We start from the raw sequence: 14,862 nt of genomic DNA on the forward strand, positions 1-14,862 counted from the left end.
GACCGGCTTAACGGATGGAAATCCGACCACTCGATATAGCTGACAATCGCCCCACCACCTTAGAAACGTAGCCGAGTACAGATGGCAGCGTCGGTTATGGAGTGGCGTTTGTGGATTTGTTCCGAATCCTCCCAGGCACTCATGTAAGCTAGATATTGGCACACCCTACCGTATTCTTTGGCAACGGATGTCGTACATGATCAGCAGCACTGTCCTTTCGACATCACAAATGCTCGCCGTGTTGCTCAATATCCGCGAGGACGGCAAAGACATATACCAGCAACACTTGAGCCATAGATTCTCCATGGTACCAATACCAATCGTCTAAACCATCATGAGCTCGAGTCTGGGTAGCAACCCGTCTGAAGCGGGAGGGTCAGTGGTCGTTGACAATGATTTCGGACCTGTCGTCGACACTTCTGCTCGCCCCTTTGACTTCACTCTTCTTTTTGAAGAATCCATCTTGTCCATATTGCCTTCGACATTGTTCATGATTCTGGCAATAATTCGCATTGCTGTGTTGAGAACAAGAAAGCCGAGGGTCCAAGGACGTGCCTTCCAGGTCCTGAAGTTGGTAAGTTGTCAGTATCTTGCTTGGGGCAACGTCATTGTCTCTTACCTCAAAACGCTGACTATTTTGTTCATTGTATAGTCAAATATTGCAGTTCTACTTGTTCTAAGCTCAGCGCTTGTGGCGCTCTGGTGCTTAGATGGCACGAAGCGAACTCAAGCTTCTGTGCCGGCTGCTGTGCTGAGTATGGCCGAATGTATGGTTTTTATGGCACTTTCGTTCACGGAGCACCTAAAGTCTGTCGGTCCGCCGCTCTTACTGGATGGTTACCTGGTCGTCTCAATACTATTCGACGTTGTCCGTACAAGAACGTTGTGGCTAAGTGGCGCCCGCCCGCCCATTGCAGTTATATTCACCTTAACAGTGGGGATGAAACTGAGTATATTGGTTCTTGAGGAGTCTGGCAAAAGACGATGGACAATTGCTGGACGAGAGCCATGGAGCAACGAGGTTACTGGTGGGGTCTTCAGCCGCACTCTTTTCACTTGGCTTGACAGGATGATGTGGCACGGGTATTCAAATGCTTTGTCAGTGCCCAGTCTACCTGCCATTGACAGCAGCCTCCTTTCCGACTACATATGGGCTCACATAGGTCCTGAGATAGAGAAACGTGAGTTCTCCTATGTTGACTTATGATCACATCTCTAATTGCTCAATATCTGACCTTCGCAGAATCGATATCATCTCATCATTCACTTATGTGGACAGTATTTTGGAAGTTCAAAGGGTTCTTACTGGCACCAGTCTTGCCTTATCTTGTTATTGTTGCGTCCCAACTTGCTCAACCATTCCTCATCAATACAGTTCTGGCCTACGTTCAATCGCCATATGATGGCAGCCAAGAGCAGAAAAACATCGGATATGGTTTGATCGCAGCCTATGGCTTAGTCTATGTCTGCATTGCTGTGAGTGATGAGTCCCATCTTCTTGGACTACCATCATTAATCTGGTTTCATCTTCTCTAGATAGCTACTGCTTGGGGGCAACATCTTTCTTACCGATTTGTGGTTCTCCTGCGAGGAGTTCTTGTGACCTCAATTTACCGGAAGACTATGTCTACTAGTGTGACAGTTGCTGCAGATGCCTCGGCAGTGACGTTGATGAGCACGGATGTGGAAAGAATTGCCCTAGGGATGGCAAAGATTCACGATGCTTGGTCGACATTGATTCAAGTTGGTTGCGCCATGTACATTCTATACGGGCAGGTTGGTGTAGTATTCGTTGCACCAATAGTGATATCGATAGGTAAGTGCGGGTTTTTGACAATTATTTCTACTTCCCTCCCGCCTCTTTCCAGCAGCGGGCGAGAAGAGGGGGTGGGGCTTGCTTGTTGCTGCTAACGATGAGATACAGTTTCCTGTATAGCAGCCGTTGGCCTGTCTAGTTTTGCTGGCGCATTCCAGGCCTCGTGGATGGAGTCATTGGAGAAGCGCATTGGTCAGTTCACGATGTTCAATTCCTGCCTCGCAATGAAATCTAACACCAACAAACCAGCGACCACTTCTGCGCTGATAGGCTCTGTTAAGGGAGTCAAAATGCTGGGCTGGACAGGAAAGGCATCCGAAATCATACAGAAATTGCGACTTGCGGAAATTGCTTCGGCCCGCAAGTTCAGGCTCATGCTCCTCGCAGTAGTAACCGTCTGTAAGTTGATCCAATCCATGGTTTGGCTGAATATCTAACTCCCTTCGGAGCATTTATACCCGTAGCCCTGGCCCCAGTAGCGACATTTGGAATCTTTTCTGCGAAGTCAGCAGGAGACATTGGCGAACAACTGGGATCCAATCGTATCTTCACTACACTTTCTCTCCTCGCACTTATTACACAGCCTCTTGATCTGCTTTTCGCCTACATTCCCGAAATATTGGCAGCTGTTGCATGCTTCTCTCGTATCGAGAAGTACCTACGACAGGAGTCTCCCGCGAAAATAAAGAATTGCGGAAAGTCCGTGGAACTCAATAACTCTTCGATTGAGACTTTGGCCAACAATTCTCAATCGGACGTGGGTTCAAGGGATATCGACGAGAAACAGAGTCCAAATGGCATTGCAATTGAGCTGCAGGAGGCTACGTTCGGGTGGAACTCCGAAGAAGAGCCTGTACTGTCAAAAATCAACCTAACCATTCCTACCCGCAAGCTCACCTTAATCATTGGACCGATTGCCTCGGGGAAATCAACACTTCTCAAAGGAATCTTAGGGGAAACCCCGGTTTGTGATGGGGTACTACATATCTCTTCTCCACACCTGTCATTCTGTGACCAGACCCCCTGGATGGCCAATGAATCCATACGAAATAACATTACTGGTAGTGCACATTTTGACGCAATGTGGTATTCCAAAGTGATTAGAGCATGCGCTCTCGAGGATGACCTTCGTAGGTTTACCGAAGGCGATAAGATGATCATTGGAAGCAATGGCCTAAGCCTCAGCGGTGGCCAGAAACAACGAGTGGTGAGTGGTTTCTCCCTATACTATGGCCTAAACATGGTTTCTAGTTTTATCCTGCATCAAAATATACTGAAATCGTTGCTACAGGCCATTGCCCGGGCTGTATACGCTAAACGCGATTTATGTTTGTTCGATGACGTCTTTAGCGGCTTGGACCTGGAGACCCAGGCACGCATTATGCGTGATGTTTTTGGACCTCAGGGGCTACTAAAATCGCACCGTGCCACAGCAGTTCTTGTTACCCATACAAGTATGTATGGTACAATCCAAGTCCTTAGTCTGTGAATACTAATAAATTTCTAGGCCATCTTTTAGTCCATGCAGAGTATGTCGTTCTGTTAACCTCCGGTGGACAAATCGCAGAACAAGGCCCACCAGAGAAATTCCGTGACAAGCAACACATCTTTGAAGAACCATATAGACTGAGCGTCATTAGTAAACCGGAGGCTGAGAATGATCAGGATGCTGGTAAGAGCTTACTGTTCAAGCCGGAAACGGCAGGTTTGACCCCAGCCGAAATGTCGGTTGATACAGAAACTCAGCGTCTCGGCGATGGAACTGTCTACAAGTATTATTTCGAGACCTTCGGATGGAAAAAGACAGCTGTATTCTTCGGATTACAAGTTTCCCTTGTTTTCTGTATCAAGTTTCCTGGTAATTATCACCTCCACAGCCTCCAAATTGTAATACCACGCTGATGCATCGTAGAAATTATACTATCGTGGTGGGGGGAAGCTAATGATAAGGATCCTGGTCATTACAACGGCATATATTTTGGAATATTCACGGTCTTGGAAGTTGCCAGTCTGGTGTTGTTGGGGCTAATCTGTGCGTATGTGTCCCCCGTGCTATTCCATCTGCATTCCAATGCTTGACATCGAGGCGATTCCCAATCCTGACTTCCACACAGACATGTTTTACTGAACCTCGCGGTGGTTTCAGGCATCAAGCTCCACCATAAACTCCTAAGATCAACTCTGAGGTATATAATTACACCAACCGTTAATTCGCCCAGGTGCTGACAGCGAATGGTGTAGGGCTCCTCTTTCCTTCTTCACTATAACTGATGTGGGATCTATTACAAATCGGTATGTGCAGCTGAGTTTGAACTGCTGCTGCAAATCCAAACACTAAGCCACTGTAGATTTAGCCAGGACATAAACCTCGTGGATATGGAGCTTCCGTTCTCCTTCATTAACTTTGTGTGCAGTAAGTCAGCCCTTATCCCACATACTACTATTGCTGATTCTGGAGTAGACGGTCTCACTTGTGTTGCGCAAGCGCTCATGATCATACCAGCGTCTCCATGGTTGCTTATCGGGTATCCTTTACTGTTCGGTGGACTCTGGCTTCTTCAAAGAGTTTACTTAAGGACGTCGAGACAACTTCGATTTCTAGACTTGGATGCCAAGAGCCCTATCTAGTAAGCTCAACCTTCTACTCCGCCCCGCAGCCATGGTAGCCATGGAGGCAACTTAGACTAGCTGCTAAAAGGTACAAAGCGGTCAATTTCTTGAGACCTTGAATGGGCTCGCTACAATTCGAGCCTTCTCTTGGGAGAAGGATTTGATAGCCAAAGCAGATGAACGGCTCGACTATTCACAAAAGCCTTTCTACCTCCTTTACAGCATCCAAAGGTGGCTCAATCTTGTCCTTGACCTAGTAGTGGCTTGCTTAGCTGTGGTAGTCATCGCAGTCGCTGTGGCGCTTAGAAGTTCAACCAGTGTGGGGTTTGCTGGTGTGGCATTATTCAACATTATGACTCTAAGTGCGGCTTTGAAGTCTGCTATCACCAGCTGGACACTACTTGAGACTTCGATCGGGGCGGTTGCGCGTGTGAAGATGTATGAACAGTCGACACCCGACGAGAATCTAGGCGACGAAAAACAGCAACCTCCTCCAGCATGGCCCACCTCGGGGACAATTGCATTCAATAATGTTACAGCGGCATACAAGGATGATGGGGATAAACCAGCAATCATTGGAATGTCTCTGCATATCGATGCCGGAGAAAAGGTGGGGATATGTGGCCGAAGTGGAAGGTAAGAAGGTCACCCTTGGCGTAGTGTAACCCCACACTGACTATAAGCTTCAAGTGGGAAGAGCTCTACAATCCTGGCGCTGTTTCGTCTCATCAACTGCCAGAAGGGTACTATCACGATTGATGGCGTGGATATCTCACTCATTCCTCGCGAATCACTTCGAGAACGGCTCACCGCCGTTCCTCAAGACCCGGTATTCCTCGCCGGAAGTGTGCGCTTGAACTGCGATCCAAGCGGTACTTCTTCAGATGAATCCATTATTGAAACCCTCCGTATTGTGAAGTTATGGGAGATCATCGAGGCAAGAGGCGGCCTTGATACTGAACTCGCTAGTGACATGTTCTCGAAAGGGCAACAACAGATCTTCAGCCTTGCAAGGGCCCTAGTACATCATTCTAGAATTGTTGTCATGGATGAGGCATCTAGCAGGTTAGTTAGACTCGTCTTCACTTACACTGTTTGATCCTTTGCTAATCTCGAGTCCAGTCTCGATGCCGATTCAGAAAATCTCATGATGTCGTTGCTCGAGCAAAAGTTCAAAGATACAACAGTCATTTCAATCGCACACCGACTAGACACTATCCTGGACTTTGACAAGGTCGTCTTGCTTGACGAAGGCGCCATATCAGAAGTTGGAAATCCACGCGAGCTCCTTAGTCGTGCTTCGGCGTTCAGATCGTTATACGAGTCTTCGACCACTGACTAACTCACGCAGCTGGTGGAATGCAAGGCAATGACCTCGTAAGCTAGTACCAGTGTCGACGCGGGCGGATTCTCCTAGCAATGGCGAAGCTAGATACTTCTCATGCAATGGGACTTGGCGTAACTGTTCCGGAAGACTGTATCTCATGAGCTATTCCATTGGAGACATTGATAATGCTGTATACCAGTACCATATCGTCTGCTGCCCTCATCTATCTACGTCATGGCTGAGTCTACCCCCACGCATAATGATGCATCCCCAAGGGCAGATTGAACATGCCCCATGATTGGCCGTGCCTAGCTGAATCAGAGTACCAAGTTAACGGGAGCCCGACTGCGGAGAATTGTACTTCAGCGTGGTGATTCAATGATCTGTGCTAGATTCGTTCGCATGTCACACTTAAAACTAGAGACTGCACCAAAGCTTGAATCTTTATTGGCTATATTGAAGCGCGCTCGACTTACTTATATCACGTGCTGCAGTGCTTCACATTGGGCCGCTATCATTTCCTTGAGTTTAAGCGTGTCAGAACGTTTACTTATTTGTACAACGTAGCGGGCTGGAAGCAACAACGCTAGGCTGGAACGGGGAGCGATCGGCATGAATTGTTCATCTGACAGCTTCGTCGTAGGTCACAGATAGCCTAGAGCCTCCGCACTAGATCGTTTACCGATGTGGTGTGACTTAAGCTTGGATTACCCCATTGGACTCGTCGCTTTCTGGCGGTGCTCTTTCATCTGAGAGAAGTTTAGCTGCAAGTTGTCAACGCTTATCTGACTGTGGGGGATGAGACATACGAGCCGCTAGCACAAGACTAACTGAGCGGGATGTCATAACGCGGCCGCTGGTGATTATTAGATGTCTCACTTGGATGTTTCAGCTGAATCCTCTGGCATTGTGCTAGTCCTAGAGCTTATTTCAACTGCGTATTAAAGAGTTGGCTGCACTTCCCAAATGACAATGCAATTGTTCCTTTGTTGACCGTGCAGTGTCGCCTCCTGTGTCTCACGCGTCACGCTAATATCAGTCAGCCAGGAAGACTAAGCCCAAACGGATGGAAGTCAGCGAAATTTGCATTTTAGATCACCATTTGCAGCCACCTGCCATTGGTTTACAGCAAAGGCTTTGGAGCCCAGGCTGGTCTGGTCGCCTTTCCTCAACCTCGAACCGACACGAATGGCGTCCCAGGAAATGGCCTGACCCGGGACCGAAGGGCCGGGCTGTCTTTCGCCATTCCTGCACTTGGCGGCATTAAATGGCGATACCGTTTAAGGGGCAGGTCGCTGACTATGGACATTGTCCACAACTATCCAGTGCGCGATCCGGCTTTCACCGAACCTAGCCAGGCCCCTACAGGCATGAATCTTCACTGCCCGGCCTTGCTACTTTGGAGGACTACAGTCTATCATTCGTCTGCTGCCGTGCAGAGTACTTCGCGTGGGACTAGGAGCTCTGAGGCAGTATGTCGATTGACAGAAAGGTGAGCTTTTCTGAATTGGCATGTCACGCCTACAATGACTGCTGGATACCTAGAATGATGGCTTCGCTTAAGCTGTCAGCTGACTGAAAGCCAACTGCAATGGGTACCATCCAACCCAGCTAAGGTGTGCGGAGTCGCAGCTAACCGCATTGGTGTCCCCAGCTCGCTGTATTTTGCTGATACCGCGCTCGCCTTGCTCGTTACAAAAACTGGCCTCCGGACTCATGCAGAAGATGCCGCTGCTTAGCACTTGCGCGCGAGTGCTCTGCACGTCATGTGGCGTCCCTAGTGGTGGCCGCGATGCAGCTTCAAGGAGCTACTGATGGCTAAGACGCATGTGAGCTTCCCATGATTCACCTCATATATTGGGCCATGCAGGTGTAGGCACTGGCCCGATCTAAGATGTTCAAGTCGATGGCGAAGATGAGGCACCTTGATCGAGTTCCCAAGGCGGGCAATGCGGGACACCCTCAAACGCTGGGTTCGTCATGGCAGGATTTGTGAGCAACCGACCCGGGGTTCGCTCGTAGTGGCAGATCCTAAACTACTCAGCCATTTATTCCATTCATAACCAGGTAAGCCTGTTGGCTAAGTGGCGAGCTCACCCGCGTATATTGACGTGCCATCGGTAGTATTGTGGCTTCGCAGGGGCCTCCAAACCTGCAGCTTTGAGATGGCGTTCAGGGTGGGCAGAGACCAGACTGAATTTTTTTTTTCCGGGTTTTGACATCCTTTCTTCTCCGGGTATGACACAGTTACGGTTCTAACTCTTGCAAAGACCGCGACTCCTTCGCCGTAGAGATATTGCTGGACAGCTATGGGGGACGGTATAAGGTTCTCGCGATGTAACGGCGACCACAAAGTATCAGCGTTGCATTGTCAGTGCCGTTAATTTGTCTCTGGACGACAATATGCAGTGTCTGACTCGATCTATCTATAATTAGACACGCTCGCTATTGAGTCCCCAGCGACCACGCAGGGCACTTCAGGGCCTAGTGCGCCAAGCCGACCTGCGGATTCTTGCCGGTGAAACCCCAATTTGGTTGGATTGACAGGCTGACCTGCATATCCCCACCCTGAGCCTTACCCGGTGGTGGCTCTTTCGTAGCCAGGGGTTTGAAATCTCGAAAAGCACCCGGCTCTGTCCCATTCGAGCTAAATGTCCGACCATGTCACTCCAAGTTACCAGATCCGATCGACGCTATGCCTCTCGTGGACCAGCCGCCTCGTTGTCAACCGTTGGCTGAGTACATTCAATGTGAGACTGCCTGGGACTTCCTTGACTACATTCTGCAGCCAGGGTCTGCTGGCACCTGTCACCGACACGAGGGTTTTGCAGCCTCACAAAGGCATGGGGTCACAACGATCGGCCCCAAATACGGAAACAACAACCCATTTGTATTCTGCACCACGCCGAGCGCCTAAGTTACATGGGGGATCCGTTCTGGGGGAATCCCCCCAAGATCGCCCGGCCCATCCATTTGTACATATTCGGATTCGACATATTCCGTCCAAGCCGGCTGAAAGCTGGGCCACTCAGGAAACGAAAACAAAACGCCACCGGCCCTGCGAGGTTTTCTGAGCCAATCAAAGCGTGTCCGGGTATTTCAGTCTAGCCGCCGTTCACCAATTGTATCCACCAACCCCATAGGCATAGGGACTGGGACTGCCATAATCGCCGCTATCACTGTCGCTGTGGCCGCTGATGCTGCCGCCACTGTGTCTTCCCATCTCGTCAATCATCTTTTGCTTACGGTGGGCATAGCGGGATCTGAATCGGCACTGCCAGCCCTCGCTCCACTTCGGCATTGGCAACCCTCTGTGGCATTCCAGAGTGTTCCAGAGCTCGGTACCTCGATCCTTGAGCATGGCGCCGGTGACCGAACCGCTACCAGCCACGGATTCGTACCAGAATACCCATTTGATGAGCTCCTCCTCTAGCGTCTCCCACTTTGGCGGCCGTTGGCGCTTGCGTGTGTCTATTTGGCAGTATGCTGGATCCTGCGAGGCGTCGTCTAGTGGGTCGTACTTGTAACTCAGAATTTCGCTTACGGTACTCGAGTTCAGATAGTACCCATAAGTTTGCTCCCACCAAATTGAGGCGTCCGCGTGTGTCTTTGCCCCGTCCTTGGTCGAGGGGTCAAAGAACCACTGTCGCAATGCGCGACGCTGCGTATTCGTGATGGCCTTCCGAGTTTTCATCTTCATAGTATGGTCTAGCACGACCAACGTTCGAGTCCTATCAGGCCACCGCTAAACCCGGTTGATCTTGTGGGGCTGACAAGGGCGAAACCGACAAACGACAATGGGTTACAGAGTTGTCAATAGATATAAGATCCACCTCGTGCTGCTACCACGGCGATGAGAGCGATCAGCATCTTATACCCCTTGGCCGTGTACTGGGGCCCAGCCTCTGAGCTGCGTTGTCGTACAGTTGACGTTTTTCGTTCAGGCCCTTGCGGATTCGGCGGGTCAGTTCTCTGGAAATTGCACATCATTCAGTATGGCAGCCATGTTCAGAATTGGTCGGTGCGTTAGTTGCAGACTGCTTCGTAGGCCATCGTCCTGTGGTTCAGCAACTCTACCCCTGAAACGCAGACACTTGGCTTTGATGCATCGTTGATCCTTTCCGCAGACGTCATAGGCGGCAGACTTAGTTTCGGCTGGTTGTCCCGGGCGAAATCCGTACTATCGGATACGGTGTATTCGCCGTGACTTACACGGCGGACTGCAAGTGCTGGGCCCAAAACGGACCATGGCTTTGGGGCTTTTGGGTATAGCTCGCACCTTTTATCTTCCTTCCGAGTTCGGTTTTTCCTCTTATACCAGATGCAAGCTCCCCATTCCTCCCCGATTTGTACTTGGCCAGTGTCAAGTCCTCGGTAGCATGCCATGACCATGTCAATATGCAGCCAACGCATCATCATCTGTGTTTCGAAGCTCAAATGTACATTCTGGACTCCAAGCTCAGGCCTCAGCTGAAGCTCCTCTTGTTGATTTTCCCGCCCTGGACCTGCACCAACTTGATTAGTATTGCCGTGAGAACGGACGCACTGTCTCCTTTCGGGATTGATCCATTGTGGCAATCCAGTTGACATGGTGTAGGTGCCAGCTGAAAGAACCCAGGCTGCAGCAAGCATCAACCTTGCCTAGCACATAACCATACTTGCTCGTAGAAGTTGATTCTTCTTGGCCTCAACCGTCCATGCACTGTCGTCAGCGGCGACCCGGGCATTTCGCCGGCACCCTCCGCAATGTGGGTTACGTTGGCTTCCGACGAATTGTCCCACATCTACGCGCTGTGGCGCCTCGTTACGACAGCGGGAACGGCCCTTCGGCGGGGAAAGCGTCAAGGATTCCTGGCAGATCAGATCAACTGGGGTAGACAAGGAAAATGACAGATCATATCGATATTCGTACCTTCATGTAAATTCCGTCTGAGGACTTACCACATTCACACAGATTCACGACACGTACCTCTTTTAGTATGTGCTTCCTCCGGGCTTTCAGCCGCCAGCCTCCAATACCATGAACATAACATCGACCATGAGATAGGCTTCACCAAGAGGTACAGCGTCGAATGAGCACAATGACGTTCGTTGCCAGCTCAGCAGTCCTATAAGCTGCCATAATGTGACCTTGTTCGGTACACGCCCCTGATGATGAATATTTCGTCTATCAACACCCAGTGCGAGGAACTCAAGTGATGTCGTGATTATGGGGTGAATTCGAGTGGGCCACCATGTTCGTACAAGATTTTGTCATCTCCACTGTCGGGCCACCGGATGCCTAAGGTTCTCTCCAACCATGGGCACATCAGAGATCGTAGACCGGAAAACCTAGGGAAGGCGGTCAAGACTCGAAAGAGCCACCAAAGCCCGCGATGTGCGAGGCTGCATGAGGAAGCCTTCTTTGCAAGCCTTCTGTGCATCAGCAGGGGCACAGCAACCAATGTAAGCGCCTGGAGATGCGTGGCGTGGCTTCAGGCGTGACTCTTTCCTAGCGTTGTTGATGAGGCAGTTGCAATCGGCTTGGTTGGATGCGGGTGTCGTTAATAATCGGGATTTGGTTTGAACTCGGGATGCGATATGAGACACATTTTTGCAAGTTCTGCAAGCTGCCAAGCATTATCGTACGATGTTTGGCCTATAGTCACATCACCTAGACGCCTCTTCGCGCCTGGAAATGTTCCGAATCGTCATCAATAAAATTAGTCATCCACATGTCCCACGCACCTTGAAAGCTTAAACTTTGCGATAATTGAGACATTCCTCAATTAGGCATGTCGTTCCGGAAGATTGGGCTGGCATTGCGGCAGCAACGCCAATGTTCCTACTGAGAAGGTCAAATCCTATAAGGCCGCGAATTGCCTTACATGATGCCGTAAGCGATGGATCATTTGCTAATGGCCGCAAAAGATGTGTATCCATTTTGTGACGTATGCGAATCTTGGTGCTATCGAGTTTCTTCTTCTCTGCCCCACACAAACCGCCAGGCACAACACCAAACTCCTCATCGACCCAGGTTCTATTGGTCTCGTGAGCAGAGACAAGGCATGGGCCAGATTGCGGATCCTTTCGTATCCGAATGCAATTACATCTAGAAAGCTTCCAATAGGTTCAGTGAGTCGGAATGTAACCTTTCATGGTTCCGCGAAGGTCTTGCATCTTCTCGTCCAGTGGTCTAGCCTTTGGGGCAAAGAGGAGGGCGCGTAACCAACAATACGTTGATCACGACCAATAGGGATGATGTAAAATGATCGAAGACACCGGTTTCAATGTATGCGCCTCCTGAGATGCCGGGAAGGCGTCATTTGGATACCAGGGAATGGAACCGTATGCTTACCTCAGGTTCAGGGGTAAGCATAGCAAAATATTCTTTGCAGAAACTTTGAGAAGACTGGCCTTGGTCTATCAGATTGTACCCAACAATTGACACAGGACTGAAAAAGCTTAGGTCATCACGCCATAGAGCGAGATGAATTTTACTCCCTTTCTTCGCGTTCGCCCGCGTGAGGCAGAATCTATAGCGCTCCCTAGCTGATCGACGAAGCTCAAACAATCGGCAACCCCCAACGAAGTCGGGTGCACTAAGGATATGAGCGCCTTGATAATTCCTGGTCCTTGTTGTGGAATGATCGTTCGAGGTGCAAGCTTATGCGAGTTACGGTCGTGGTGCTTGTCACTCATCGTGTCCTAGTCGAGCGCTTAGTGATGAGAACCCAGAGGCACGAACTTTCTGTTGACGGGACTGGTCTACATACCTATGTAGGTGTGAAATAATACCCAAAGGCGTGTGTGCTTCGCATGATACTGGTTCAATCACTCGCTTGTGATCCTTGCAACCTAGACTTATCGCATATTTCAGAAGCCCAGGCGACATCTTTATCGGGATAGACTTGCCATAATTCTCTCAGGCCTTAGGATGATGATTTCAGCAACTCTCTGGGGCGGTATGCGGCGAAGTTGGAGCCTGGGTATGGATTGACGCCCTCACTTTTGCGCGATTTCCCATTAACTCACTCAGGAGTACCAAAAGGTGCAGTCTTCACGATTTCCCGCCGTCGACTTAATGGTTGTACACGAGAGTCATTATATCCTTATTGACCACCCCATTGATGTCCTTGCAGAGCGTCGAGGGGCCAGTTCTTGACAGGTTGCGAATGGCTACACCAACGATCAAGGTGGCGTATTGATGTTTATTTGGGCCAGATGGAAGCGATCGCTTTGATTTGTCTCTCGGTGGATGAAATTGTTGACCAGCCTCAAATGATGGGGTCGGGGGAAAAAAAGCGAGTCCGGTCTGGTAAGATCTTTGTTGTTCGAATGCAATTGAATCTAGAAACATCTTTGAGAAGATTACAGCAAGGACTCACTTGCCGACGAATGTTCGGACGACTATGGAAGTCGGCAGCACCAAAGTCGCCAGACGGCGTGGTAAAACGTCACACAGCACCAGAAAGAAACTCACCAAGATGGCACAGGCCCCCCCTATATGTCTGCAATGGATGCATATTTCAACCTTTCTCGGATAGAGTGACAGCCGATATTTTCCTGCGACAGGGCTTCGGATGTCTTGGGCATCTGACGGGTGGTCACCACGTTCACCATTGGGGTGCCTTCAGGATTATAGGCTACCACAAGGAGCCTGGTCAACATAACAGCCTTTACCCCGCTTGAAGGTCTGCGTCATGTCATATTTGACGATGCTGGTGGGCAATAAGCACCGCTTCTCCCATAGCGGCAGGATCGGCGGCTACACTGAGATACTTCGCTTTGGGCTGGCCAGACCTGTCGCAGCTTGCGGTGTTGCTTCATGCTCTTCACACGTACAGTAAGATCTTGTCGACTATGGTAAATGGAAACTATTGCGAAGGTTGAAGAAAGTGTAATTGGTCAACTAGACAATTGCACCTACCATATTTGGCAAGTCTAGGATGTGGCAACCTCGACAGTGGGAAATCTGTCGAAGCTGGGAAAGGATAACTTAGCGAACAGGTGCGACCTTCGAGGATGTACAATACATTCGGCAACAAATCGACTACTACAAGGAAATGTGAGCCCCTAATGCAGGTGCATGTTTGATGTGCGTACTGGCATATCGCAATCGAGCGAAGAGGAGACCGATGACGGCGAAGAAAAAGAAATCTTAGATACAGTACCGAAAAACCCACCCATCATGTCTCTACTGTCTGTTTATGTGGCGGCAATGTGCACTCAGCGTATGTTCTCCTACTATCATAGCCAAGGAGCATAACCAACCAGGCTGGAGCTACAGTGCAGCAGCTACTTTTCAGCGGGAACGCGAGTTCCTAACAATAGATTTGTTGCAGGGCAAAGCAATGACACTAAAATTGAGGATCAGTATCTGCGGTTGAGGCTGTTTGGCTTCAACGACGTTCACCACCGTATTAAACGACCAATTACGTAGGCACGCAGCAACACCAAGCCACGGGAGTGGGAGCTATTTCCGGGAAAGTAATGAAGAGGGATGCATCGTTGGAAAACTTAAAACGACAAGTAGGTGATGGTTTGCGGTTCTGCAGAAAATATCTGTGCTGATGTATACGATGTTCGAAAGCGGCTCATGGTTGGTTGGCGGTGCAGGATGAAATTGCCATTTGGCTGATGCTTGCATACAAGTATCATATCAGCAGTACGAAGACACGGCATGCAGCGCCCCCAGCGATTGAATCCGTGAAAACACATCGCAGGTGTTGGTGATGAACTCATGGTGCATCGAAGTTTCGGGAAGCGCGCAATGTGAACAGCGGAGACCGTGGTATAGCCGACGCCAATGGCCTCGTTTATCTCTTGCACACTACGCAATATAATGACGACGTCATGTTTACATGATGGGTTTCAACAGCCTGAATGCAAAACGTACAGAGCCACACAGAATCACTCCTAACAATCAAGCGGCCAAGCCTTGGTCTGCACGCAGGGACCCCATCAAGGTGCAGAGCCAGCATCCACAATGCACAGGGCTCGTGGCGTTTGAATACGGAAATATCTCACTGTTAAAGTGAATATCAAAGAAGCTGTGTTTCTGAGGGATAAGTGGACACAAAAATATCAGTTGTGCTAGGGAGACTAATGCAAGAAGCTGCATAGAGTT

General features: G+C 49.6%; 2 protein-coding genes across 2 annotated transcripts; one reads left to right on the forward strand and one right to left on the reverse strand.

The window, feature by feature from the left end:
* Window positions 1-334: 334 nt before the first annotated feature.
* On the forward strand, window positions 335-5,768 carry JN550_010208 (uncharacterized protein; the record flags this gene model as incomplete). The annotated part of the gene is made up of 17 exons (XM_049308437.1): window positions 335-574; window positions 653-1,181; window positions 1,244-1,476; window positions 1,537-1,816; window positions 1,925-2,008; window positions 2,066-2,215; window positions 2,266-3,023; window positions 3,108-3,270; window positions 3,324-3,674; window positions 3,729-3,852; window positions 3,931-4,002; window positions 4,058-4,108; window positions 4,165-4,229; window positions 4,278-4,443; window positions 4,523-5,062; window positions 5,117-5,491; window positions 5,549-5,768. The coding sequence occupies 17 exons, from the start codon at window positions 335-337 to the stop codon at window positions 5,766-5,768; spliced, it is 4,401 nt and encodes a 1,466-aa protein (XP_049167782.1).
* Window positions 5,769-8,868: 3,100 nt separating this feature from the next.
* On the reverse strand, window positions 8,869-9,447 carry JN550_010209 (uncharacterized protein; the record flags this gene model as incomplete). Its single annotated transcript, XM_049308438.1, has 1 exon — window positions 8,869-9,447. The coding sequence occupies one exon, from the start codon at window positions 9,445-9,447 to the stop codon at window positions 8,869-8,871; it is 579 nt and encodes a 192-aa protein (XP_049167783.1).
* Between the last annotated feature and the right edge of the window lie 5,415 nt (window positions 9,448-14,862).

This window comes from Neoarthrinium moseri (assembly GCF_022829205.1).
Source record: "Neoarthrinium moseri strain CBS 164.80 chromosome Unknown scaffold51_Wmoseri_CBS_16480, whole genome shotgun sequence".
NCBI classification, from domain to species: domain Eukaryota; kingdom Fungi; phylum Ascomycota; class Sordariomycetes; order Amphisphaeriales; family Apiosporaceae; genus Neoarthrinium; species Neoarthrinium moseri.